The sequence below is a fragment of the Camarhynchus parvulus genome, chromosome 4, assembly GCF_901933205.1.
Source record: "Camarhynchus parvulus chromosome 4, STF_HiC, whole genome shotgun sequence".
In the NCBI taxonomy this organism is placed as follows: domain Eukaryota; kingdom Metazoa; phylum Chordata; class Aves; order Passeriformes; family Thraupidae; genus Camarhynchus; species Camarhynchus parvulus.
In genome coordinates this window covers 45,820,290-45,845,234 of record NC_044574.1, presented here as the reverse complement: position 1 = coordinate 45,845,234, position 24,945 = coordinate 45,820,290, and the positions used below count along the sequence as shown (strand labels likewise).

Below are 24,945 nucleotides of genomic sequence, written 5' to 3'. Positions count from 1 at the left end.
TAAACAACAAAAATACAGGATTGTGGTGGAAGGAAAGACATCCTGTATAATTCCAGTGGTTTGTAAATTTTCTGCCTGTAGCTACCAGTCAGAACAATTTTTTGGCCTGCTTGGCAGTTCCCTAAGAGTTTCTTGTCAGCACTGGCTTTCATACTGTGCATTTCTCTTTTCCAAATGTTTCCCAGATGGATGTGCATACTTTATCTGGCCCTCTTCCAACCCTTCTCTTACCTGCTCATGCATGTATGTTGCTTTGTTCTATCTGCTTGCTCGGTGTTGACATTTTTGAGCCCTCTTTACTTTAGTTTCAACTGTTTTTACATACATAAGGTGTATTTTATGAAACTGAGACTTATCTGAAACATTTTTTCTTTATTTTTATTTGGTCATGACCTGATTGGGAGAAGTGATTCCATCTGACATGCTACTGATTGCATTATGGGCACAGTACTTATGGATGGCAAATACAGTTTACATTTATTAGGAATTGGCTGTCAGTATTGTGCATAGCTTGTGATCTCATAGTAGAAATGCTGAGTGACAGTTGGGATTTTCCTTTGCTTTCTTGCTTTCCACATTCTAGATTTGTTTGGGAGGAGATGATCATAGAACCATTGGAATTACTTTAATCAGACTGTGACATTGACCGTGGTAATGTTGTTTGTTTGTTGCAGCTGCAGGGTGCAAGGAGCAAAAATACAAATATTTAAGGGTTCACTGGAGCCTTAATTGTGGTGTAGTTAGAGTATCAGTGCAAGTCTTCATTTGATTCAACTTTGTATTTTTTTCTTACGAATTTCTACACAAACATATTTTGTCTTTCCTGACCTGTTGCAATTGCTAATACCAATGTGATTTTTCCTTGGCTATGAAGAGATGTCCCAGGCAATGTGATATTTTTGAGGTTATTGTAGTAGTCTAAAACAGGTTGTAGACCTTGCTTGATGGTTTGTTCTAGTTACCGAATTCAGTAGGTACTCTGCTCCTTGGTAGGGCTTAACTCAGCTTCGTAAGAAAGAATCATAGGGCAGTTAAGCAGAATTTTTCTCTTTGGAAAATGTTGCTTTAACCTCCTCAGTAAGAAGGTGTAGTCTGCTTATTTTTCTTCTAAACACATGAAAGTTTACATGTTTATTGGGTTTTTTCTTCCCACACCACCTTTTTAAAAAACTTTCACTTTGTTTCTGTTAGGAAGGCTAACACAAATGTGTGTGAGGTGTCTGTGTCCATGCCCTTCCCCTGCCATCACTTTTGGATTAGTATCAGCTGGCTTGAACTAGATAAGACTGAGAAACAGAAGTGTCATTTGCATGAGTTTTGAAAAATAGTAAGGCAAAGAGGAGGCCCTGAAGGAATAAATCTATGGGGGAAAAAACTCAAAACATGGTCCTTTCCACTGCTTAAGGGGAGCTAACTCTGTCCTATAGAAACATTCAATCCTCTCTGACAAGTAGACTGAACCTCTGCCTCATGGTAAACCATTCCATGGACATTCTGAACATTTTGTGAAGGGTGATATTGACATAGAAACAAAAAACATCAGTATTTCCGTTGCGTGTTGTTGTCCACATTCTTAAAGGCGTGAGGTAGGGAAGGATGAACCATGGAGGTTGATACAAAGGAACTATACAAATAAAAGTGGCTGTAACAGAGAAATGTGATGTGTGTTGCTGCTGAATGCACAGGAGAGAATTTGTGTTACTGTAAAATACTAATTGCCAAGTGGAATTTATTATCAGTTCTGTCACTATTTTTTGTTTTAGGTCCTGTTTAATATGGTTGTAGAAGTGCCTCGTTGGACTAATGCAAAAATGGAGGTAATTAAGAAAAATACCTTGATTATATAGGTGTTTGTGGAAGTTATAACAATGCAGTGGCTTCCAGTAGGCAGAATTTTATCACATTTATATTGCTCTTGGCACACTAAAATGTTCTCTGTTAAAAAATTGGTTTGAAGTGGTGCATACACTTTCCTTGCAATTACAGAAATTGTTGAGCTACTGATTGTTTTCTTGGTGGAAACAGGAAAAGCAGGTGGGCACTGCTTTTTGAGAACCCTCTCACTGCAGAGTGCAGCATATCTGCAGCAGAGTCCTGGAGTACTAACTTTGAGGCTGTTTTCCAGCATTTAGACTAACTCTTGCTTGCTTATGGAGCATTCCACTCAGATGATTTAATTCATCATTTCCACTGTATAGTGTGTTAGGCCAAATCCCAACAAATAGAGTTGCAACTAAAAGAGCATTTCCTTATGACCAAAAAAAAATATTTGGGGACTTCACTGATTGAAAGTATGAACTCCTGCAGGGAGATATTTTACAAGTAATAAAAGCATTTGTAGTGTTTGTGAAACAACAGATCTCACCAGGATATGTCCTGTCTTCTTGAACATTTGTATTAATTTTAGACATGCTTCCCAGATGCTTTTAAGGAAGTTTGTGGTTGAGCTGTTAACTCTTTTAATTACTGAAAATAGTACCAAAGAACTTTCTTAGCCTGCTATTTGAGAATTTTTTCTCCTTTCCCTGATGATAGAACTGTGTTTGCCATCACAGCCGTTACTCTTCAAGCGGGGTTACTTCAGATATCTACCCCTTATTTTAAGCTCATGATTTATTGTGGCAGCTGAGTTCTCTTTTGCAGAGGATCACTTTGACAGTGCTACTTGAACTCTGCGTAAAGCTCAGGGTGCTCTCCCTATGCTTCTCATTATGTCAAGAGTAGAAAAGTTTGTCCTGCTAGGTTTAGGAATCATTGATTTTAGGCTTTTTGGGTTTGATAGAGGAGACTAGATGTAGTTTCCTAATATTTAACTTTTAATATCCTTAAAATTTGTTGCATCAATTAAGGTAGTTGTCTTGCATTGCCATCGTGTCCTGGCAATCCTTCAGTCCCGACCATAGTAAGCTGCTAACTCCTGGTATTACCAGATCTTGTCTGCTCATCTCTCCTCACATGCAAGGGAGGCTTCAGGACATTAAGCCTTGCATTAGTATGAATATTTGCCCACTGTCACATTTCCTGCAACAGATCTTCTGCTCCTCAGCTTTTTCTATTGCTGTTTTTCTTCCCTTGGTGCCCTCAGTTACTCCTCCCAGTTTCTGTGAACAAAAAGCATTGCTGAGCTCCACTTCCATCAGTGTCCCAGGTGGCCTGTTGGAGCTCTTCACTGTTAGGTTATGACCAGAAGCAGGCAGAATCCAGTGTGAAGCCAGAAAGGTGTGAACCTTCATCTTGGCTCTTGGGGAGGGTTTACTTTTGGAATGAGTACATACTGTTGAGGTTGGTGGTTCTAAAAGGCAGAATTCCTTTGAGATAACTTTGGTGATGGTGCTTCAGGTAAAGGCCAGGGGTACAAAATGAATATGGGCTGAGGGCTGTGTGCTCATGCAGGGAAACTATGCGCCACTTGAGCGTAATCACTTGAGCCTGTAACAAATGTTTTGCCACTCAGATGAATGTTTGTAAGCAAGAGCCAAGCTAATGTGGGTTGGTGGGTTGGGACTGTGGTGTGGAGTGTCAAAGGGTGGTTATAGTGCAAATTAGCTGTGGTGGGTAACTCAGGCAGTGGCTCTATGTGTGTGGTGTGTGTATGGGCTTTGGGGGAGGATGTTACTGTTCAGCTGTAGCTCAGCTCTTCTGCCAGTGCTTCTTCAGGAGTAAGAATGCTCTCTTCAAATGGTAGCTTGACTTGTTCCAAATCTGCATTAAGTTGGCATTTGCTGACTATGAGGAACTTGTGCTTGGGAAAAGCATTTGTATGCCGAGAGGTGATGGAAAAAAGGGGGGTGTTTGCAGTTGGCAAGCAAGGAGCAGAGGGCAAGAACATGAAACATTTCCTCTGTGGCTGTCAAAGCCCCTTTTGTTAAAAGATGTGCCACCATTTGCGTGTCTGTTGAACTTGTACTATAAAGTGGAAGAGCTTCTGACCTAAGTTCCTTTCAGTTTTTATGTTTGACCATGACAGCCTCCTTAGAAATTTATTACTTTCTCTTCTAGATTCATTTTTTTCTTGCATACTTTACAGCATTATTTAATACCTTAATAAGCTGCTTTTTGAATATGACCCTTGAGATTCAGAGTGAGGCTATGGTAGTTTTAATAGTCCTCAAACCACAAGCATGTGCTGCCAGATGGATCTTTCTCACTGGTTGGGTATGGAATTAATTGCTTTCCATTTTAACATTCTCCTTCTCTCTTTCCCTCTCCCTGCTCCCCCACCCTTTTTCACGATCTGCTTAGATTGCCACAGAGGAGCCATTGAATCCCATTAAACATGATACAAAGAAAGGCAAGCTTCGATATGTGGCAAATATCTTTCCTCACAAGGGTTATATATGGAATTATGGTGCCCTCCCACAGGTAACATTTTTGTTATAATGGTGAAAGTTTTCTGTCTTCTGTGTAAATTGCCTTGTAAATCTTGGATACTGCCTGAATGCAAATCAGCTGCAAGAGGGGTGATTCTCTTTGATACATTTGTAAATTAGGAATTTTTTATGTTGAACTTTATTGTGTCCATAAATTTTGATCGAAATTTGGGTGTGGGAATAAATAGGAGCTGTGTTTTCAGGAAGGAGTTAAATGATCAAGAAATCTCAAATATTTGGCCTGTGCTTCTGTACTGTAGTGGCAGAAATAAATTGTCGTGGTCTACCATTCAAGAATATTTTGTTAAGTAGACCTTTTCTGCTTAAACAAGGCATTTATTTAAAAACTCATTTAAGATTTTTGTGTACTGCAGCTTAAATTTTAATTGAGATTTCTTAATATCTTTAACAAAGAGGAGCGCAAGGGCTGTTTTTTTTTAGATTAAACCTCAACTGCCTTCCTTAACATTTCTCTGAACTGTGAGACTTTACTGATCATGACACATTGAAAACTTTGAGCCTTGAAAAAGCCCATCTAATGGTTGAAATTTTGAGCATAATGAAAAGCTTTAAACATTTTTCCTTTCTGTGAATAACACATTAGACTTCAATTAGTGCTGAAGAACATGATGGAGCTTGAAAAGAGTAATTTATTTTCTTTGCACGTAACCGTATAAGCAATGAAAGTTGAGTCCCAAAAATCTGCTTACATGTTTGGTCCCTGGAGAGGAGATACTAGGCAGGTTCTCGAATACAGCAGTGAAGATCTTGTCCGGTCAGCAGTGTCAGTAGACAAAGTTTCCAAGTATGTGTAGTTGGAAACTAGCAACTCCATTTAATGTTTTGAAATTTGTGTGTTCCTTAGTTCAAAGCCAGAATTATTTGGAAATGTGAATATTTTCCTGCAAAAAGTGCATTATTTTGGACTTAGAATACTTTCCTCAGGAGAAATGTTTGGCATCCCTTGTTACTTGGTGAGCTGGGGAGGGCTGAACATAATTGTCATTTTAAATTTCTACTGTATGAGACTATTTGCTATCATAGCAGAAGTTGCTGTGCTGTCCAGAGAACAATACTCTTCCTTCCTTCTAACGTAGAGGTGAAGAGGTGTGACTGCGCAGAAGAGAAGTACTGCTATAATGCAGCCCTAAATAAAAAGCGCTTTGGAAGGACAAGAGGACACAGTCTTAAGCTGTGTCAGGAGAAGTTTAGGCTAGACGTTAGAAAAAAAAATTTGCAGAAAGACTAACTGGGCATTGTAAAGGGCTGCCCAAGGAGGTGGTGGAGTCACTGTCCCTGGAGGTGTTTAAAAAAAGGTTGGATGTGGCACTCAGTGCCGTGGTTTAGTTGATGAGGTGGGTTAGGTCATAGGTTGGACTTGATGATCTCCAAGATCTTTTCCAGCCAACCTAGTTCATTCTGTGAAGAGTACTGGAAAAGTAAATATTAAGTTTAAATTCTCTTTTGATTTCATTTCAGCAGTTTTTTGGTAATGATTCTGCTACCTAAACATATTATTTTCATCATTTTGCCTTCCAGTATCAGTCAAGTTCTCAAGAGCAGGTTTGGGGTAGAGTTATGGTCACAGACCGTAGAAGCTAGCAGCGTAGCTCCTTGGAAAAAAAAGTTTTCTATAATCTTTTCAACAACACCTAATTTGACTCACAATTCTTAACAGAAAAGTTTCTCAACTGTAGGATGAATTACTCATTACTTGTAAAAGTAGAAACAAGTACTTGTGTAGTATTTAAGTTAGTATAACTCAGCTAGGATTCCTTGCATGTGCAGTGCTCAGAGCAGGGGTTTAAACTTGCCTCTTTGGTCTTCAACTCTTAGCTGTCCTTTGGAATGTACATGTCTCAAAATACTCAGAAATACTTCTTACCTAAATCTAAAATCTTTGAAAAGCTTATTGGGTGCTGACAAATGTATGCATAGGAGTGTGGTTCGCTCAAAGCTTAGATGTGTTAGAAAATAATTTTTGTTAATATCATGGTATTTAATAATCATAACAAAAATGTAATTGTAAGATGTCCTAGCTTGATCCCGCTATCCCTGGTAACTAGAAAAATCCATATTCAGGGTCCTCTGATGCCTTAATTGCTGCAATTGGGTGAAGTGTATCTGCTGAGTCATTGACGCAAGAAAAATATGTCCTCAGTAATCCTCACGTCACTTACTTGTCCTGAGTATGAGTTACCCAGTGTCAGTCCACTGGCTGTTTACTTTTTCTCCTCCCATTGAGCAAGCCTGTTCTCAGAAAGCTGATGTTTTTATTGTTGCTGTTGCTAATCTTTGTAATTTAGTGGTAAGATAAGTTGTAATTGCAGTTCAGCAGCTAACTGATAGTTCTCTTTTCCCTGGCAGACCTGGGAAGATCCCAACCATACGGATAACCTTACAGGATGTTGTGGAGATAATGATCCTATTGATGTTTGTGAAATAGGTTCAAAGGTTTGTATTTATCAGGATTAATTTAATTTATCAAGGTTAACTGAATAATTTGGTAGCAACTTCTGAAAGAAAAGGTCAGATGGAAAAAAGATGTGTTAATAATGTTAGGGACTGACAAAAGTATCAGGAGAGGATCTAAGGAGAGAATAGGTAAGAAAATGGTGGATTTTTTAAAAGGATGGGGGAAAGTAGGATTTGGTAAAGTCTTTATGCTAGTTAAAAGGGAAAATAAAAGAACAACATCCTGAAGTTGTGTAGTTGGACAGTAAGTTTTGGGTGAAGGAAGTGATGGTTAAGATTTTTGAGGAAGGAAAAGATTTATTTCTTTTTTCCCTGTTAGCAGTATTGGAGCTAGGAATCAGTTGTTGAAAAATGAGGTAATATGACAGCATCATGCATATGAGAATTATAAAGTCAGATCCACAAAGGAGGTAGTTTTGATTTTACTCATGGGTGCTAAAAGAAGTAGATCCTCTTTTCTAGAGAAGAGAGGAACCTGCTGCACTGTTGCAGCATTATGAGTCGTGGAATGGATAGCTGAAAAAGAGGTGCAGCAAACAGCATTAGTAGGTATAAAGGAAAGGTTTAGCTTCCTGAAGGAAAATTCTACATATCTAGAGGCAGCAAAGAATGGAACAATGCTGTATTGAAAATGAGGTTATGAAATGGATGAGTTTGAAAGAGGGATCTCTTAGGATATTTAGGTACGGGCAAATTTAATTAATGACTTCAGTGAAAGTGGCTTTATTTAGGGTAAGAAACCTAAAGATTAATTTCAAGGGATCCAGAAAGAGTTAAAGAGGAGATATTAGCTGGTAGGGAGAAGGTTCCAAAGAAAGTGCAAAAATGGTTGTGTTGGTATTTCTGGGGGAGTGCTATGTGTTTATGTGTGTATATTGGAGTCCAGAGGAAGGAATAGAAAGACAGAAAATAGGATCCTGAGTTCAGAAAGTAGAGAATCAAGGGACAGGAAGAAGTTAAAAAATGAGTATGAGACACTTCTGACTTACAGTTTGGAAGGAAAACCAGCAAAGTGTGGGGGAACCAGGGTGAAAGGGAATGAAAAAAAATTTAGCTACTTGTCTACTTAAATAAATGCTGACTGGAGAATTAAAGATTGGAGAATAGTAATGGTGGAAGAAAAATCTGCAAACCCAGTACACATTTGCTTAGTATTTCTAGCCTATCTTGCAATTTTGTTACAGCCTGCTATTTTTTTTAAGGTAAAAGAGAAATTTTACATGTTGTCTTCTAAATCTTTGTGGCATTACTTTGTTTCAGGTTCGTTCTTCTGGTGAGATTGTTCAAGTGAAGGTCTTGGGTGTTTTAGGTCTTGTTGATGAAGGAGAGACAGATTGGAAGATAATTGCCATCAGTGCAGATGACCCAGAAGCTCAGAAAATCCATGGCAAGTATTTTGGTCTTTCCTAATGCAGTTATATCAGAAACTTGCACAGCAGAATAGTACCTGAGTTTAGGTCTCCCAGGATAAGAAGAAGCAGACAGTGGAAAGGCAAGACTTTTTTTTGTTTGTTTTGGGGTTTTTTTTTGGTTGTTTTTTAGGTCAGGTGCTACCTTCAAGTAGGACATATATGCTTTCACACTAAACTTCTAAAATGGTTTGCTTGGATTTTCAAAAGGACATGGCATGCAGAAAATTTTTTGGCTCCTGAAACACAGCTGCCTTAGAAAATGACCTCCAATAATTGCAGGCTTATGTACTGTGTAGTAATGCATATTTACCTGCTCTATGTTATGTAGCACACTATTGTTTTCCTTTTTGAAAGTGTTTGTTCCTTTTATATTTACAGGCATTGTAATGCATTCTGAAAAGACATTCCAATGTCTTGCCACTTTTAAGAGGATTGCTTCCAGAGTTTGTTGCTTAGTATGAACAATTACGTTTCACCTTTTAGCTTGAAAATTGGCAAAATAAACTGCTAATGCAGCTTACCCTCATGAGCCTTGATGATGAGCTGTGCAGGAGGAAATATCCTGCTCAAACTTGTCCTCCCTGTGATCAGACTTGTGGTATCCAAATGAAACTCGAATACTGAAGTGTGTCCATGTGAATAGCACATGAGGTGTAATTCTGATGTGTTAAAACTGCAGGAAGTTAAGTTTTCATAGCACAGGTAAAGTGCAGTTTTTCTCTGGATAGATGGAGATTTGCTTCCTCAAATGGAATATTACTGGGAATCATGAGTCTTAAATGAGGAGGTTTGTCTAAAACTGATTGCTAGAAACCAAAAACCATATATAGCGTCTTTGTTGGTAAGGGAGCACCAAGATGCAGAGTGGCCTTTCTGTAGGAATAGAGCAATCCAGTAGCTTTTTAAAGAAGTGTTTCTCAGCCATTGAGGTTTTTTCATGGTTTCTGAATGTAAAGTATATCACTGGACTAGCCCTTCATTCTCAGTTTTCTTGCAGGTTACTTTCACATGGAGAATACTTGACTTGTGGGGAAAGAAGGGGAGAAGAAGAGATGAGGAAAAGGAAACTCTTGGGTTGATGCTGATTAAAATCATTGGGCAGATGAATTACTGCATAGTGTTTATGACTCTTTAACTACTTTGACAGTTAGAGATTAAGAAGTTCAGCTTAAGGAAAGAGTAAGTAATAGTTTGCTGTTAATGTCAGTATCAATTTAAACCACTCTGAAATGTGCAGTAAAATGCAATATAAGTGTCAGTAGTTAAAAGAAAAGTGAATTTCATTTCATTTCTAGGCACTGTTCTACTTAAAGACTTACCTTTTCTCCCTGGCAGTTTCTGAGAGAATGTGGTCAGAAAAGTGGATGAGAGAATTCAGAAGGAGTCCACTAAACAGGGGCAAAACTGTGGTAGTTTATTCCAAAATTGTTTATTATTTGGGTTTATCTGTCTGTATTTGAAAGCTCTCTCAGGTTTTTTGGTTGGTTTTGGTTTTGTTTTTTTTTTTTCCCCAGGTAATGACTGATTTATGTCAGCTCTATTACAACTTTAGTTTATTTGGGAGGGGAGAAGTAAGAGCTTTAGTCTTAAAAAAAGAGGAAAAAGTAGTGGGAGGAATGGGCAAACCATTGCCTGTAGTTGATTCCTGTGTGCATCCTTTCTTATCAGGGAATACGTGCAAAACTTCAAGAAGAGAATTGTCCTGAGATTCAGAGAAGTGTAGAACTACTTATCCAGTTTAATATGATTTCCCTTTGGGATTGAAGTTGCAGCCCAAAATTTACAGAAGAAAGAAAAGGGGAAGAAAAAAAGCCCCTGTCTGCTTTCAGAAGACATGACTGGCTTGCAGTGTTTAACAGCAGTCATTCTTCAGTCTGAAAACAAACAAATCTGTCAGAGCAGGCAGTACAATATGTCCTTTTATACTTGTTTTTCCCCCTTCCCAAAGTTGTTAATTATTTCAGCGTAAAGGGATGGCAGCTATGGATAAAACCAGTCTCTCCCTCTGTAATTGATGTGCTGCTGTGTTACGGAGGTGGCCTCCTGGGGAAGATGAGGCTAAGTGTTGCCTTCTAATCCTGTCCAGTCACTTCTGTATCATTTGTTAAAGATTTCCAACGGCACTGAGAATCATCACATTTGCTTTCAGCTCAGTATGTGCAGAGCCCCCAGTGAACATTTGGAAAAGATAATTTCAAGACACCAGAGTGGTGATTACTTGCAAACCCCATCCTGAGCCTGCACTGTGTGTTAACTCCCCTTGCCTCTTTAAGCACGCCCCAGGTACCTGGGATATTCTCCTTCTGGGATTGCAATCCTTCTCCTAAGTGCAATTGATTTTTCTGAGACTTCACAGAACTCAGAACTGAGAAGTCACAACTTCTGAGTGCTTCTCATTGTTTATTCATAGCACTCCCCTGGACTGTGTTGTGCAGGCATTTATTGATAAATACTGGTTTAAATTGGAAACCCTGCCTAGAGCTCTGTGTTTCACACAGAGCTGTGAGAAACTCTTGTTTACAGTGACAATACCCAGGAATGATAGGCAATGCTTAGCACCTGTTTTAAGTGGGAACTCTGTCATCAGGAGGAATAGCAGGGTCTTAGTGTCTTTTTGGACTGATTTTGTAAGGTAATCTGTTTGAAATAATAGCACTTAATTCTGGTGGGCATAGGGACAATATCTCACCAAATACAAGTGGTATGTCAGATGCAGGCATCTGTGTGAGAAGGATAAATCTGAACATGTCTAGTTGGAGTCTAAAAGCAACTATTTCATTAAGATCTGTCTTTGTGGCTGCTGTGTTTCTGCTTAGGCAGTTGCTAGGCAGATGGCTGTTAGTAGACCAGAGGAGCAACATTAGACCAAACAACTCTGAGAAAAGACCTAAAAGCTCCTCCTTGCAGACTTAAACACTAAATCTTGGTGGTGTAATAGGCTGGGTTGCTTTCTTTATTTTGTTGGAAGTAAATTTTTGTAGTAGAAAGGTTGCTTGCCTGCTTATCTCATAGTCTGGATTGAATTTAATATATTGGATGTATTGGAGTTCACTTGTATATCTAACGCTTTTCTAGTTTGGGCTCAGAAGGGATGAGTGATAATTTTATGCTGTGATTTGGTGTAAATGTATGTGGCATCTTCATATTGGACAAGAAGTTTTAAAAATCACTGGCAGTTGAAGCAGGAATTGTGTTTGAAGCAGTGTATGAAGTCTGGCTTTCAAAAGGTCATCTTGCCCTCCTTCAGCAAATTGGACTAATCACGTATTAGTCCATGGCATTATGGAGGTGATTTATTGGCCTGGAATCTTAGCAACCATTTTTGCTGCCATTGCTCCCTGGAAAGATGCCAGTATCTATTCAACAGCAGTTGGTGATGTCTGCTGGCTTTATTGTGCTGCCTTTTGCTGGCACTGGTGTAGTTAATTGTGCTGTGTTGCTGTGCTGCTTTTACAATACACATCTCAAGATAGGGTTTAGTGACCAAACCCTAAATGGCAAAACTAAGGCATGTTGTATATTTTGTACTAAATATTGTTACAGACCTTTACATGTGAGTATATTTATTCACAGAGAAGCAGCAGAGGCCCAGAAGACCTTTGTTGTGGATTTGTGTAAGCACCCAGTATAAAGAAATTAATTTGCTGTACCAAGTCTCCCCTCCTACCCCTTGCACAAAATACACCAAATGCCTTTATATGGAATGTAGCTGCAGCTTCCTGTAAATGTTTATAAGATGTTATTAAAAACATATGTCCTCTCTTCCCACAGACCTTGTTTAGAAAGCTTGCTGCAAACATGTTGTTTTAGCTTTGCTTGCAAGAAGCAGCATCTGTTGTACTAAAAATGGTAGTTTTGTACAAATGCTTTTGTTGCTCTCTTCTGTAAAGCCAGTTAGAATTAGGATCTACATTCATGTTAGCTCACTCCCTTGACAGAGAGGTAGCAGCAGTTCATGGTGCCAGCCTCTAGGGATTTTCCTTATGGACACTGAACTGCAGCCCTTAATGTGATCTGCTGTCTCTTTTTAACCCTTGGCACTTAACTATGGTGCCCAGAAAAATGAGACCTATGGTTGTATGCAGGCAGTGTAGAGAAATTCCCACTTAGAGCCCCGTGGGGACCTGCTGATAACATAGCTGCAGGAGCCTGACCTGCTCTGCTGCTTTGAGCAGGGCTTGCTGGCAGAGATCAAACTGCTTTGGGCCACCTAAACACTTGCTGCTCCCCAGCCTGCCCCTTTTAACATCAGTGTGAGTACAGTGAGGGAAGATAAGCAGTCAACATCAAAAAAGATTCTCTTAACAGTGTTTGCTGCAGAAAAGACATTTAAGTTGTTTGCTTTTTAAAAAATCATAACAATTTGAAGCTATCTTCTGTAGATATTAGTGTGGTAAATTATTGTACTGCTTAGTGTAATCGTCTCTTTTACCTTTCTTTGCTTACTTTTTTGTTTCTGAATGTGGTTTTTCTCCTTTCCCCCCTGATATCCCAAAGAGGCTGTTTAGATTTCAGCGGAAGACAAACTGTCTTTCAGGTTTTTCTGTGGTGACTTTTAATGAACTGAAGAGGTGGCTGTTGAGTGAGTGATGCAAGAGCTGCTGTTTTCCTTGTATTTTGTATTATATGCTGACTCCACAGCAACAGCATTGATACTTTTCTGGGGTTTGTTTTGTTGCATTGTTGCACGTTTTTCTTCTGCTTGCCACCAACTTTCATTATAATACAGATGTTCTGGAATCTTTTTTTTTTAAATCAAGCATTCAAATTTCATTTGATGTTCTGTAGCTGTCCTTTATACTAAAGAATAGCGAAGTGAAGCATAGGGATGAAGGAGAATAACTTGCAAGGAACCCAGGAAATAAAAGCAACCAATGCCCCCCTTCGTAAGTCCTCAAAACCAGAGTATAATCCATCCATATAATGCTGTAGTATGATTGTGTTTAGTCACTTTGCTTAGGCAAGGTATTTTCCAGTAGAGAGAGTGTAAAATTCAGGGAGACAATTCTATCCATGAAGACAGAATCTCTAACAAAAGGACATAATGAAAGTCTGTCTCAAAGCCTATCCTAATATTTGAGTCCTCCAAATAAGTATAAATAAAACCTATAAATAAGGGACAACAGATGGAGAAAAGTACTAAGTGTCAGTTAGTAGATTGTAAAGCACTTTTGATGAACAGTTTTTATGGGAGTAGGAGGCAAATAACCAAGTAGTGGGAGTGGAGAAGCAGAGTTAGGAGAGACGTTTGCTGGAATAGGAACCAGAAAAAGGGAGCAGCAGTGTGAGAAAGTATGCTTGAATTTAAGTAGTGTCTGGAGATAGAGGTCTGGATTTTGTCCACTGCTGGGAGCCAAGGAAATTGCTGCAGCAGCCTGGTTTGCTTTACAAACTTGAGGAGATACTGTTCCTTCAAGAAGTGTTAGATGTGAATTCAGACTTCACAAGGGGAGGAGATGACAATGTCTCAAGTTGGAAGAGGGATGTTTTCTTGCTTGAAGAGAACAGGATGATACATTGGGGTCCTGAAACTGATTTGAATTGGAGCTGCAGTTTTATTATTGCCCAAGTGAAGCATTCAGCTTCCAACCAAGATCCCACCCTTTTCTAAATCATTCCTTCTTGGTTGGTCTCACCCACCCCATCCTATTGAGAAGCTTTTTATGCTCTTAAACACGTATTTCAGCTAGAAGACCTGCCTCTAGCACAGCCTTGTGTGCCCTAGCTTTTTTCTGGGATTCTGCCAGTGAAATTCCCTGATCTCCTACAGACAGATGGCCTCAGCCAAGTTCAAAATGTGTTTTACTCTGAGCCCATAAACACATAGCCCTGTAAAGTGTGTGCAAAGCAAAAATTTACATGGGGTTCTTCAGAGTTTCATGCTTTATTCTTTGGGTAGTGGTAATGCAGTGGAATTTGGCAGTGGCATCTATGACATGCCTGTTAACACTCAGAATGTTTTCTGAGACATAGGTCTGGGCTCCCGCTTCAGTCTGCGTGTCATCTCTCTTGGTGGTATACTGAGAATTGAATGGTCTGTAGCACAAGACCTTTTCTCTTCGCTTATTGTTCTCTTCAGAAATACTTTAATGTCTTTGTTCAGGTTCACAGTGAAATTTTAAAAGACATTTAGGCACTTAAAGATGGAAAGCACATGACTAGGTATCAATTCCATGGACTAAGCAACTCTGATTTTATAGGACTGCATAGACAGAGGAGTATCTTAGCAGAAATTGCTGCTGACCAGATGTCATCAAGTGAGGCATAGCTATGGGAGAAGGTAATGAAGGAACCAGGCAGTATTGAGAAAGAGCAAGAAGGAATGAGGAAGGGAGACATGAGTGAGTCACTTGCAAAACACTAGAGGAGAGTAACACCTTGGAAGATGGCCTGAGCAGAGTGAGGTTATGGAATAGTTGGTAGACTACAGCAGTAAAAAGTCAGCTCCCATTTCCATCAGAAGTGACTGTGGAAAGGAAATAGAAGATCACACCAGTACAAAGTATTTGGCTTCTGGGATGGACAAAATCCTTTATTACATCAAAATTATTGGAACAGTGTTGAAAGCTTTTGCCATGTAAACATGTTGCCAGGGAGTTAATTTGTTGGGGGGTTTATAGAACCATGCCATTGCAAGTGACAGAAGTGGTGGTAGTCTCCAAGGACAGTCCATTAAAATTTGATATGCACAGCAGGTAAGGGGTGGAGGATCAAGAACTACATCGTTGATATGGCAGCATAGTCTTCAAGCTGAATTACTGTGATGTTTCATCTCTCTGCACACACTATGGCTGTTCATCTCTGCTTCACAAGGGTGTTGCACAAATGGAATACATTCCTCTTTGTGTCCTGTCACATCTTTGTCCATCCGGATTGTAGAGGTAGAATTATTTATCACTGTGAGTATGCAGTTGTCAGTAAAGGTTATCAGTAAAGTTAGTGTTTGGAGCTCCTGGCACGTCTCTGTCAGGTCTTGAAGGAGATGAATTTGGGACTAATGTGAGCAAAAAAAAGTGCCTTTTAATATAATGTTGACAAGTCAAGCCTGTATTTTGTTAAGAGGTGCTGATTTAAAGATCCATGTGTTGAAATTGTTTTTATAGTTATTCTTCCATTATCAAAAAATGCTCATAGGCCCTGCAGTTGCTGGAGGAAAAAATTGTGTCAGTGAATAAGTATTGCAAGAGCTACCTACTGAGATAAATATGGGATTTTCTTCTCCTTTCACAAATGTGGTCCTTTTATTCATTGTACCTTTGGGTCTTAATGAATGAAGGGCAGGAGATGCCTGCTTTACCTGCTTAGTATGGTTGTGAAATCATAAGCTAGCAACTATGGGCAGCTAATGTAATAAAGTGAAGTTACCAATGACTTTGAAAGTATTCAGTGAAATCAAATTGCTGCAGATTCTTTAGGAAAATTTAAAAAATTGATGTTCTGAAACCTGTGAGTGAAAATGATCAGTTCTTTTTATTTTTTTTAATCTTCTAACCTACAGATATCGATGACGTCAAGAAGCACAAACCGGGTTATCTCGAGGCTACAATTGACTGGTTCCAATTATATAAAGTCCCTGATGGTAAACCAGAAAATCACTTTGCTTTTAATGGAGAGTTTAAAAACAAGGTGAAGATAATGCAAAATTAAAAATACATCTTTCTGTTACATGGACTCTAGAATTTTTGGAATTGTAAAGGAGGAGGCTTAATGAAAAGAATTTTGATGGGAGGGACTTCTGTGTACAGTTTATTAGACTAGGATTAAATGTTTTCTGCCTTCCATTTTGTTCAGGAAAAATGCATAGGTCATTAAAGAAAGTCTGAAAAAAAATTTAGTCCTAATCCTGATGAGATTTACACATGCATCTGTGTGTTTGTAGATGTTTTTCAAAGCATTTTCATTCTCCATGTCACAGTAATGAACAGATTGTCTTTTCAGGTGTTTCTGTAGTCCTATCCTGACTTTTGTTTTTAGGGTGTGCAGTTTAAGACAATGGGTTACAGATTTTTTCATATTTTGTATTTGCTCAAGGCATACTTATTTCTGTTAAATCTCTGTAAAAACATTTGAAGCATTTGGCTTGAAGGCTGAAAAATTACTTGCCTTTTTTTTTTTAGGAAAAAAACAGCTTTTTAAACTACTTAGAGTAAGAATGACCAGTGTTTGAAAGGAGATCGGACTAGGAAATACCTGGATTTTTCCAGAGAAATCGGATGTGATTTGAGTAAAATTGCTTTGCAACTTGTGTATTGCATGTTCTGTGTAGCTTATTCTTGGCAAAGAATCCCAGGTTTCTCATTAATGATGTCCATGTGTCAGCCAGTTCAGCCTTGCAGGGCGCTGTCAAAGTTTCGTAATGGCTTCTAACCAGCACAGGGAGCTTTACATGCTTTGTCTGGTTAAAGAAATGTTCTGATTCCCCTCTGCACTAAAACTGCCTTTTAAATCAGTCAGTTGTGGAGTTGTAAGGCTTGATAACCTGATCTCTCCCCTGTTCTCCCAGGAACTGCTCTTAGAGATGTTCCTGCACTGTAGAGTGACAGTAGATCAGTGTATCCCTGTCAGGCCATTGGAGTTGAGCCTGAAGGCACTAAATGCCCTGAGATAGCTGGTTTGGAGCACTTGAATAATTCTCAAGCATTTCTAGAGACCCAGGATATGATGATGCAGCTGTGGCTGTGCTCCAGCAGCTCTGGTAAAGTTCACAATGTTCCAGTGGCACTTTTCCAAGTCACTCCTTGTTAACAAATGTGAATGTTCAGTTGGCAGCTTTTTGCAAGTCTAGCAGTCATCATCCGGACACTGAGGGCTTATTTTACTTTAATTTTTGGAAGCTTTTTCATCCCAGCTCCACCCCCAATATGATTGTTTTTCAAACGAGCAGAAACTGTTAAGCAGCTGACATGTTATGTTCTTGCAAATGCTCAAGTGAATGATTGGGCATTAATAAAGTAAATGCAAATTATGCCTCTAGAGGGGCATCCTGAACTGTGACCTGCATCTGTAAGGGTGGAGTCATAGCTCACACACGTGATCCCATTTAGAGCCTGGTTCAATTTTCTACAGCAGTAGGGATCTCTGTAGCATCTAGTGCTGATTTCATTTCTTTCACGTAGCATTTTTTTTTGTGGCTGCAGACTGAGGGAAAGTCTTGAATGTGTTGCCAATCTATGTGATAAACAGTGAAGTTTGTTACTTTACATAAAAAGGGTATTATATTCTTCAGAAATTTAATGAGGCCTCAAAGGAGGTACCTTAAAATAACATAGGAAATAGTATGTTGTAATAAACTAGTTCTGTGGCTTTTTTCTGTTTAATAACATTTTAATTTACAAAACTTTTCTTGTTGTAAACTAGGATTTTGCTGTTGAAATTATTAAATCTACCCATGAACACTGGAAAGCTTTGCTTCATAAAAAAGTTGATGGAGGTGCTATAAAGTGGTATGTATCCAGTCACATCTCTTGGTCTTCAGCAAGTTGCAGCTGTCCATGAGCTGCTTAGATTTTTTTTTTTTAATTTGAGATGACAGGAATATTAATGGGTTTGATAATCAATTGATAATAAAGCATGATTGACTAATTGCTCCTTGTATGATGATGATTTACTGGTAAGTGGCTCCAGAAATGTATTGATTACATAGATGTGACATTCATTACTTCAGCTGTTGAGAAATAGTCCCAGAGTGTTTGTTCAGAATTGTTTTGGGGAGAATCTTGGGCCTCTTGTCACTGTTCATTCTGTTGCTTTGGGGAATTGAAGTTTGTGCAGTTTATTCTGTAAGACCTTAAAAACTCACGATCAAACTAATTTTTGGTGTGAAAGGATGCAGATTCATAGGGAAACATTTCTGCCAAGGATGTGGTCCCAGAGTTTGTCTGGAAATACTGTGTGTGCTGCTTTATGTAGGTGCAGAATTTTGGCCTGTTTTCCTTCTTGTTAGATACTACAGGTGGATTGCTGAAGTAACCTGCTGTTACTTCCATGATTCCAGGTTACATTCCAAGTAACCTGCTGTTAGTTCCATGATGGCTGTGCCTTGCTGGCCATCCTGCAAGGCACAAGAGATGGGGTGTGCTCACATCATCTCTGCTAGCCATCGAGGTGTTCCTCAGCTCTCTCAGGAAGTGCTGGTTTATTTCTGCTGGCTTCCTGGGGGGATTTAGCTTCTCCACTGTGGTCCTCTGCACTGCACCCAAGCTAGCAGCCAGAAGCACTGAGTGTGAGCGCTGCTTGCATTAATACAGAATACACAGCCTAGATACCTCCTCAAACTCAGAGAAACAAAGAACACCCTTCCACACACCTGTTCCTTCCAGCCTTACTTTGTGGCTTTCACTTCCTCATCGCTTGCAGATACACATTTCTGAGCTTTATATGTGATGGTGGGTTTTTTCCATAAGTACTGAATTGTGTGTGGCTCTTTTCTGCTGATGGATAAAGCAGGTTTTTAATTTTATTTTTCAGCACAAATATTCTGGTGAGTGGCAGCCCATTTTGTTGCAGTGAGGAGAATACCCGATCGATTGTGCAGTCAGTAAGGATGTTTACTTTTTTTCACCCCTTTTTTCTTTTAATGATTAATTGGAAAAGACTGTTCAGAGCTCCAAAACTGAAATAAAGCAGCTAAATTGAAATGGTCCTTCCTTAAGCAAAAATTTAAATAAAAGGAGGAGCAGAAAGGTTGTGGGGAAAATGTAAGCGTTATGATATAAACCTTTCATTGCAGTGGTCCAGTTGTGCTTTCTGGAAGGTTCATCTGTTCTGGTGGAGTTCTTTTGTTTTTTCTCCTTCTGTGGTGCTGTTTCTTCTGATCCTGAATAGCAAGATGGACTGTTATTTGTATCTATCTTGCTGTCTTCTCTGTCTCCCCTGTTGCCATGAGTTACCACCCAGTGTTAGAACTCATTGACAAGCTGACTGTAGTCCCTAATCACTAAACAGACCCTTTGTTTGTCTACTTGCATAATTAAATGCAATGCTGTAAGAGAGGGGATGCTTATTTGAATGTTTCTTAAAGAATACCTGTCATATTCTGAAAATTAGCATAAAATTAAAACATGCAGGTTTCCTGTTCAGGCAAGAAAAATATCCTGCAGGTTTGATGCTTTCATGTGCAAATGTTAGTGGAGGAGAATTTTTTCCATTTCAAAATACAGTAGTTTTGATGCCAGAAATTAAGCAAAGTTACCAGAAATTACATGAAGAAATGTGCCCCCAAGTATTGCTTTTTCTTTTCTAGCGTAGGCTGTGATTGAGCCTGTGCTCATGACCACATGAGGTACTCTGCATGTGTGCATGGCTGCCAGGGCACCCAGTGTTTCACCTCACCAGTCACAGCAATTATGCAAGTTCAGGTGTCAAAGGACACGCTCTCCACTGTCTGTGCAGTTAACATTCCAACAGCATTTCTAGTAAGAATGTGTTGTCCTGGATGCTGTTGTGTCACAAGCAAATGAGACTCTCATTTGGAAAGAAATGTTGGTTTAAGTCATAAAGATGTGTCAAACCAAACTTCTTCCTATTCAGATACCTTTCTTTCAGCACTTCTTTTAAAGCATTTCTGTGTTGCATTTGTGAATGTTGATTAATGGGACTGTACATTTTAAATGAAAGAAAAACTCATTTTGGAATTCAGATATGATTTTAGACATGTCAGTCACAGCTATAAGCAATTATTTACCTTCTCTGTACTTTCAAATTTACAATAACTCTGAGTCTTTTAATGTAACTAAAGCTTGAAGTCCAAATATATTTGAATTGTGACAAATGTGCAAAGGAATATTTACTTTTGCATTCTTTGCTCTTTGTACTTCAAGGCATGCAGGGTAAATAATCATTAAATCAGCAGTATGTCTTACTTTGTTTCTCAATAATAAATCTTTTTTTTTCCCTGTGGTTTTTGGGGAGGGGAGGAAGTTAGTAAAATCAGTTCATAAAATAGATACCTTGTATCAAACTGTAATGCCTTTCTTATTTGAAAGCTTCCCTTCTTATCAAATTGTATGACTTCCTGCCTTTTTTTTTTGTGCCTCATATTCATTTAAGTGATGGTGGTTTTGTGAAGTTGTTTGCACATATTCCTTTCCATCATTCTGTTTCAGTTCCGTCTAAGTATTTTAATTACGTCTTTGTAGGGTGCTGCCTCTTGGTGCTTTCCAGACAGGGAAAATATGCAATACTCTATTATAAATGCTGTTGTTCATACTGCATGCACTTGCCAATCTGCAATAACTAAAAAAGTAAAATGGCCTTGAGATAGGAATCATGGACAGTTGAACTCTAAATATAAGCAGTGGGGTTGGCTTGCACATTTTAAGCAGGTATCTTTTTGTCTAATACACTACAGTGCATGCTTTGGTTGTCAGACATTCATCTCTTTCACACTGAAGTGAAAGTATGTGAGTGTTGGCTGCAGAATTTTAATGGCTGTGATTTCAAATGAAAGCTGCCTGTGTTTGTGAAGGGTTTTGTTTGGGTTTTTGGTGTTTTTTGTTTTTATCTTTAATTTAAACTAAAAGCAGACACATTTTCTTCTAATTTATATCCATCTATTACGTCCTGGATAAAAACAAAATAATGAAAGCTGAAGCAGATCTTGTGAGAAATACAGTGAAAAATGTATTTCAGTTACTGCAGAATTTCTGAGCTATTTCTGCAGTGAGAGCTGGTTCTCTACAATTCTTTTTCCAGCATCAGATTTCAGTTGCAGCATTTTTGAGCGAGTGATTATTGCTTTAAATCAGATACATTGAGTTCTCAAAAAAACCCTGGAACAAAACAAAAAACCCCAAAGACCCCAAAAGTCAAGAGGCAGCACTCACTATTGCTGTGGAAGAGTTTTCATGGTGAGCAAGAGAACTATAACAGAACCAAACAGAAAACATTCAAATCCTTACCGAATGTGCACTAATCAGAATTTCCTATAGATTTTGACTGGGTGGTTCCCAAGGTAGTCCAGTTGTTCTCAGAATTATTTGACCTTTTGTTACTTTACAGATGAGGAACTAGAATGGCTTGTCTGGGTTGGGGAATTTCCACTCCGCTGAGGGAGTTTCTAGATGGTTGGCATGTTGGGGGCAAACTGAGAATGATTCCACACAGGTGAATTGCCATGACCATCAGTTCCAAAGGGATAGAAGATAACCTGTGCATTTAAGAGCAAATACTGAACATTTGAACCAGCCAAAATTACGCCAGACACCTGTAACTACAAATCTAGATGAATTTTAGCACTACATAGTGAACATTTCTGATGTTCTCTAGCCTCTGAAAGTTGTTTCGTCTGTGTCTCAGCTCCACTGTCAGTATGTGTTACACACTAAACCCAGGAGTCATAGGGCTTTGTAATGAATGTGTTAGTACTAAGATACACTGTTTATTTCAGGCTTTTAAGTGTTGCCGTCTCTAAAACTGACCAGAACCACCAAGCCTTTGTTTAATATTAATCCTAAGAATTACTTGCTCTGTGAAGAAGCTGCTGAGGACTTTGCAAGTTGGAAAATCTCCAAGACAATCTATATATAGTTAGTAGAGCAATGTTTCTCAGACTTATCACATAATTCTTTCTTATAATACTGGAAAGTGAACTAGGAAAGCTTTGCTTGTCTCTTGATAAAATGCAGAACATTGCTTTACAGGGGAAAATGTTTGACTTTTCCTGATAATTTAAAGAAATCTCCAACCAAATTTGAATCTGTATATTTATTGATGTGTTTTAAATAATTCAGATCTAAGCAAGAAAATTTGTTTGCTGCATTTCTACCCATATGCTTTCTGTGAGGACATTTCCATTTGGGATTTAGTAAAGGTAGAATTTTTTGTAGTGGCCAGTTGTGAAACAAAAGATTGGTGAAGTTGTTAGTCTGGGGTTTGTTTTTGTTAATTAGTTATTTTATTTGGTTTTTAAATTATGTTCCAGGTGAAAGTGTTGTGTAGTGAAGAGATTCTTGGTTCAGTGAGATGAGATTTTGATCTAGTCATGGTGGGAAAGTACTAAGTCTTTATCTCAAGCTTTTTGAGCAGAAGTGGCAGGCACCTGCTTATAAATAGTGACCTCTGGATCTCCCTGCCTTATGAGATAAAGCTTGGGTTTTGCTGGGAACAGAGGGGATATTCTGCTGATAGGATCTGGGTTATGTTTGTCATACTGGTACCTCCTTTCAGACCAGTCACATAACCCCCCCCCCCCATACAGGTAATTATTGTGGATAGGTGGGAAGTAGAATCCTGCTTCTTCCTTCCCTCCTCAGGGGCTTTGTTCTGCTCTTCAGTGTTTAGAGCCCCGTGCCTGCTCAGATTCAGGAAGGCTCTGTCACACCAGTGCAGCTCAGCCCAAGTGCTGCTGTGCTAAGAAAGGGCAGTGGAAAATTGTTACATCCTCATCACGAGAAAGGGTGATTCCAGATGTGTTAAAAGTGTCTTTAATTTTGTCCTTTAAGTTACAGGACAAGACAGGCTGTGTACTCCTGTGATTGAATAGTGGCATATCCAGCTTTGAAATGCTAGACCTGAATTTTAAAACAAATGGTCACTTTCTATGGATCTGAATTATTCTGTCAAAATGGAATTGTAAAAGAGTATCGTCACACCTTTATTTAAAATAGTTTGCATGTATTTGATGCAAATTGTATGTGTGTGTATGCATTCATATGCATACCTGACAGTGAAACCTGTATAATAACTGGAAAGGTATTTTTACTCTTTAGATGTAAACAACAAGTTCTGCTATTCTCAAAGGTGATACAGTCATCAAAAATCCCCATTGCATTAGGAAAAGTGTTAATCTATCGCTCATTGTTCATGTGCTTGTTTTGTCATTTATGAGCAACAAAGAAATTTGTACAGTGGGGATGAGAAATCTGTAAGGTAGATTATTGTCCTGTGGGAACAGAAAATTCTGGTTTAGTTACTATCTCTTGACTTGAGTATTAAAATACCTTTGAATTTGGGTGCTATCTATGAAACCTTAAGTAAGTACTGAGATCTTGGTTTAGGTTTTTTCCCTATTTTTTTTTCTCTTTTTTAGGCACCGGCATTTATGAATGGAGATCCTGTTTCACCAGAAGGTACCTTTTTTCTCACATGTCATATGACTTCTCTTAATTACTGGCTTTAAAAATTGACATGAAAACTGTTTTGTTGTAAAAAGGCAATTTAGTGTATATAAACATTATAATAGTTATATCCTGTCATATGATATTGCCTGTCTTGTGCTAAATAGAACATGAACAGAAATTCACAAATGCTTTGTGGGAGAAGATTACTTTTGAGTGAAAGTGTAGTCCACATAAAAAGATAAGAAGACAAAAATTTTCTCTTACTGATCATGCAAGGCAAATGCATGACATTTATCCTTTTTAAAGGAGATAGGTTGCTTTGCCTTAGTTTTTGTCACAGTAGCTAACTAATCAAATAGCTCCTCTCCTTTTCCTCAAATTGACATAACCTTACCTAATTTTCAAGTGTAAGTTCTAAAGACAAAATTTTATCCTTTCACTGTTACGATTTTTTCATGTTAACAGAACATGTGTTTTTCTTTAAGAAATAAGAATGCATCCTACATTTTCAGTTTTAAGTATTTTAAAAAAAGATTTTTCTACTGGCAGGAACTATAGAAGACGTATGTGCTTTTTGAGATGGAGGGAGTTACAGAAATACTGAGTTAAACTTAGTCATGAGCCAAGTGCCAAAGTGCTTGAGAAGCAACATCTGTGTAGCCCATGTCATGGGAAAGCAAGTTGCATTCCATTTGCCTTTATATGGCATGCCAATAAATAGCATTTATTTACCAAAGGATTAGATCTTAGACCTCTGACAGACAACTGAACATCATCTGCCTGATCTGTCATGTTTTCCAGGTCACAACAGTGTTATAACTTGTTGCAGGACTGGTACAGCCAAACTGTTAAAATGAACAGATATTATTTTGAGGCTGTGCTTTTCACAGGGTGGGGAATGGAGCTAACACAGCTAATACTGCTAACATAGCAGTATTGTTATGGGGGGGAAGGTAACTGAAAGGGTAGAATGTTGTTTTTTCAAGTGTTTGTGTATGACCAGTTTTATAGAACTAATGTCACTCTTGTATTTTTTGTTTGTTTTAGTTGATTACTGGTACTTTTTTCCCAAGTGATCATCAAGGTCTTCTGAAGGTGCATCATCAAATCTTAAAAATCATCCCTTCCTTTGAAGATGGACGAAAGCACTGATTGTTGGATTCCTGCTGAAACAACTTTTCGAGTTGTGTAAACCTTCTCTAATGTAAATAAACTCTGCCATCATTAAATGAATGTTTCCTTTCCATGTCTGTGTAGGGTGGAGCAGAGGGAAGAGGAGGGGCTTGCTTGCTTGTTTGTTTCTGAATCTCAGAACTGCAGAACTGCTCTTATCCACTCATGAAGTGTACCAAATGAGATGAGAGATAAGTTGTCTTCAGCCCTATTCTCCAGATTTTGGAATAATTGAACCATTGGGTGTTAATTTCTGTCGCGGCTTTTCTGGCCACCCTGACTATAATCCGTTTGAAGTTGACGGTAATCTTTATGTAAGAGGCTTAGGAGTTTACCATGTTCTTTGATAGGTGACTGTTTCCTTAGTTGCATTTACTTTTGTGCCCAGTTGTCTCTGCAGGCTTCATAGAGTTAGGAACAGAGCACGCTTGCTTTAAAAAAAAAACAACATTCCTC

The 24,945-nt window shown here is 38.6% G+C and overlaps 1 protein-coding gene across 1 annotated transcript in view; it reads left to right on the top strand.

The window, feature by feature from the left end:
- PPA2 (inorganic pyrophosphatase 2) overlaps nucleotides 1–24,549 on the top strand; it is a 34,660-nt gene extending 10,111 nt beyond the window's left edge. Inside the window, exons 4-12 of the mRNA XM_030947640.1 lie at nucleotides 1,764–1,817; nucleotides 4,243–4,362; nucleotides 6,738–6,824; nucleotides 8,106–8,232; nucleotides 15,756–15,883; nucleotides 17,615–17,700; nucleotides 18,725–18,794; nucleotides 23,286–23,325; nucleotides 24,364–24,549. Of these exons, the coding sequence (XP_030803500.1) occupies nucleotides 1,764–1,817; nucleotides 4,243–4,362; nucleotides 6,738–6,824; nucleotides 8,106–8,232; nucleotides 15,756–15,883; nucleotides 17,615–17,700; nucleotides 18,725–18,794; nucleotides 23,286–23,325; nucleotides 24,364–24,392 (741 nt within the window). The 3' untranslated portion in view covers nucleotides 24,393–24,549. The remainder of the gene's footprint in view (nucleotides 1–1,763; nucleotides 1,818–4,242; nucleotides 4,363–6,737; nucleotides 6,825–8,105; nucleotides 8,233–15,755; nucleotides 15,884–17,614; nucleotides 17,701–18,724; nucleotides 18,795–23,285; nucleotides 23,326–24,363) is intronic.
- The last annotated feature ends 396 nt before the right edge of the window (nucleotides 24,550–24,945 follow it).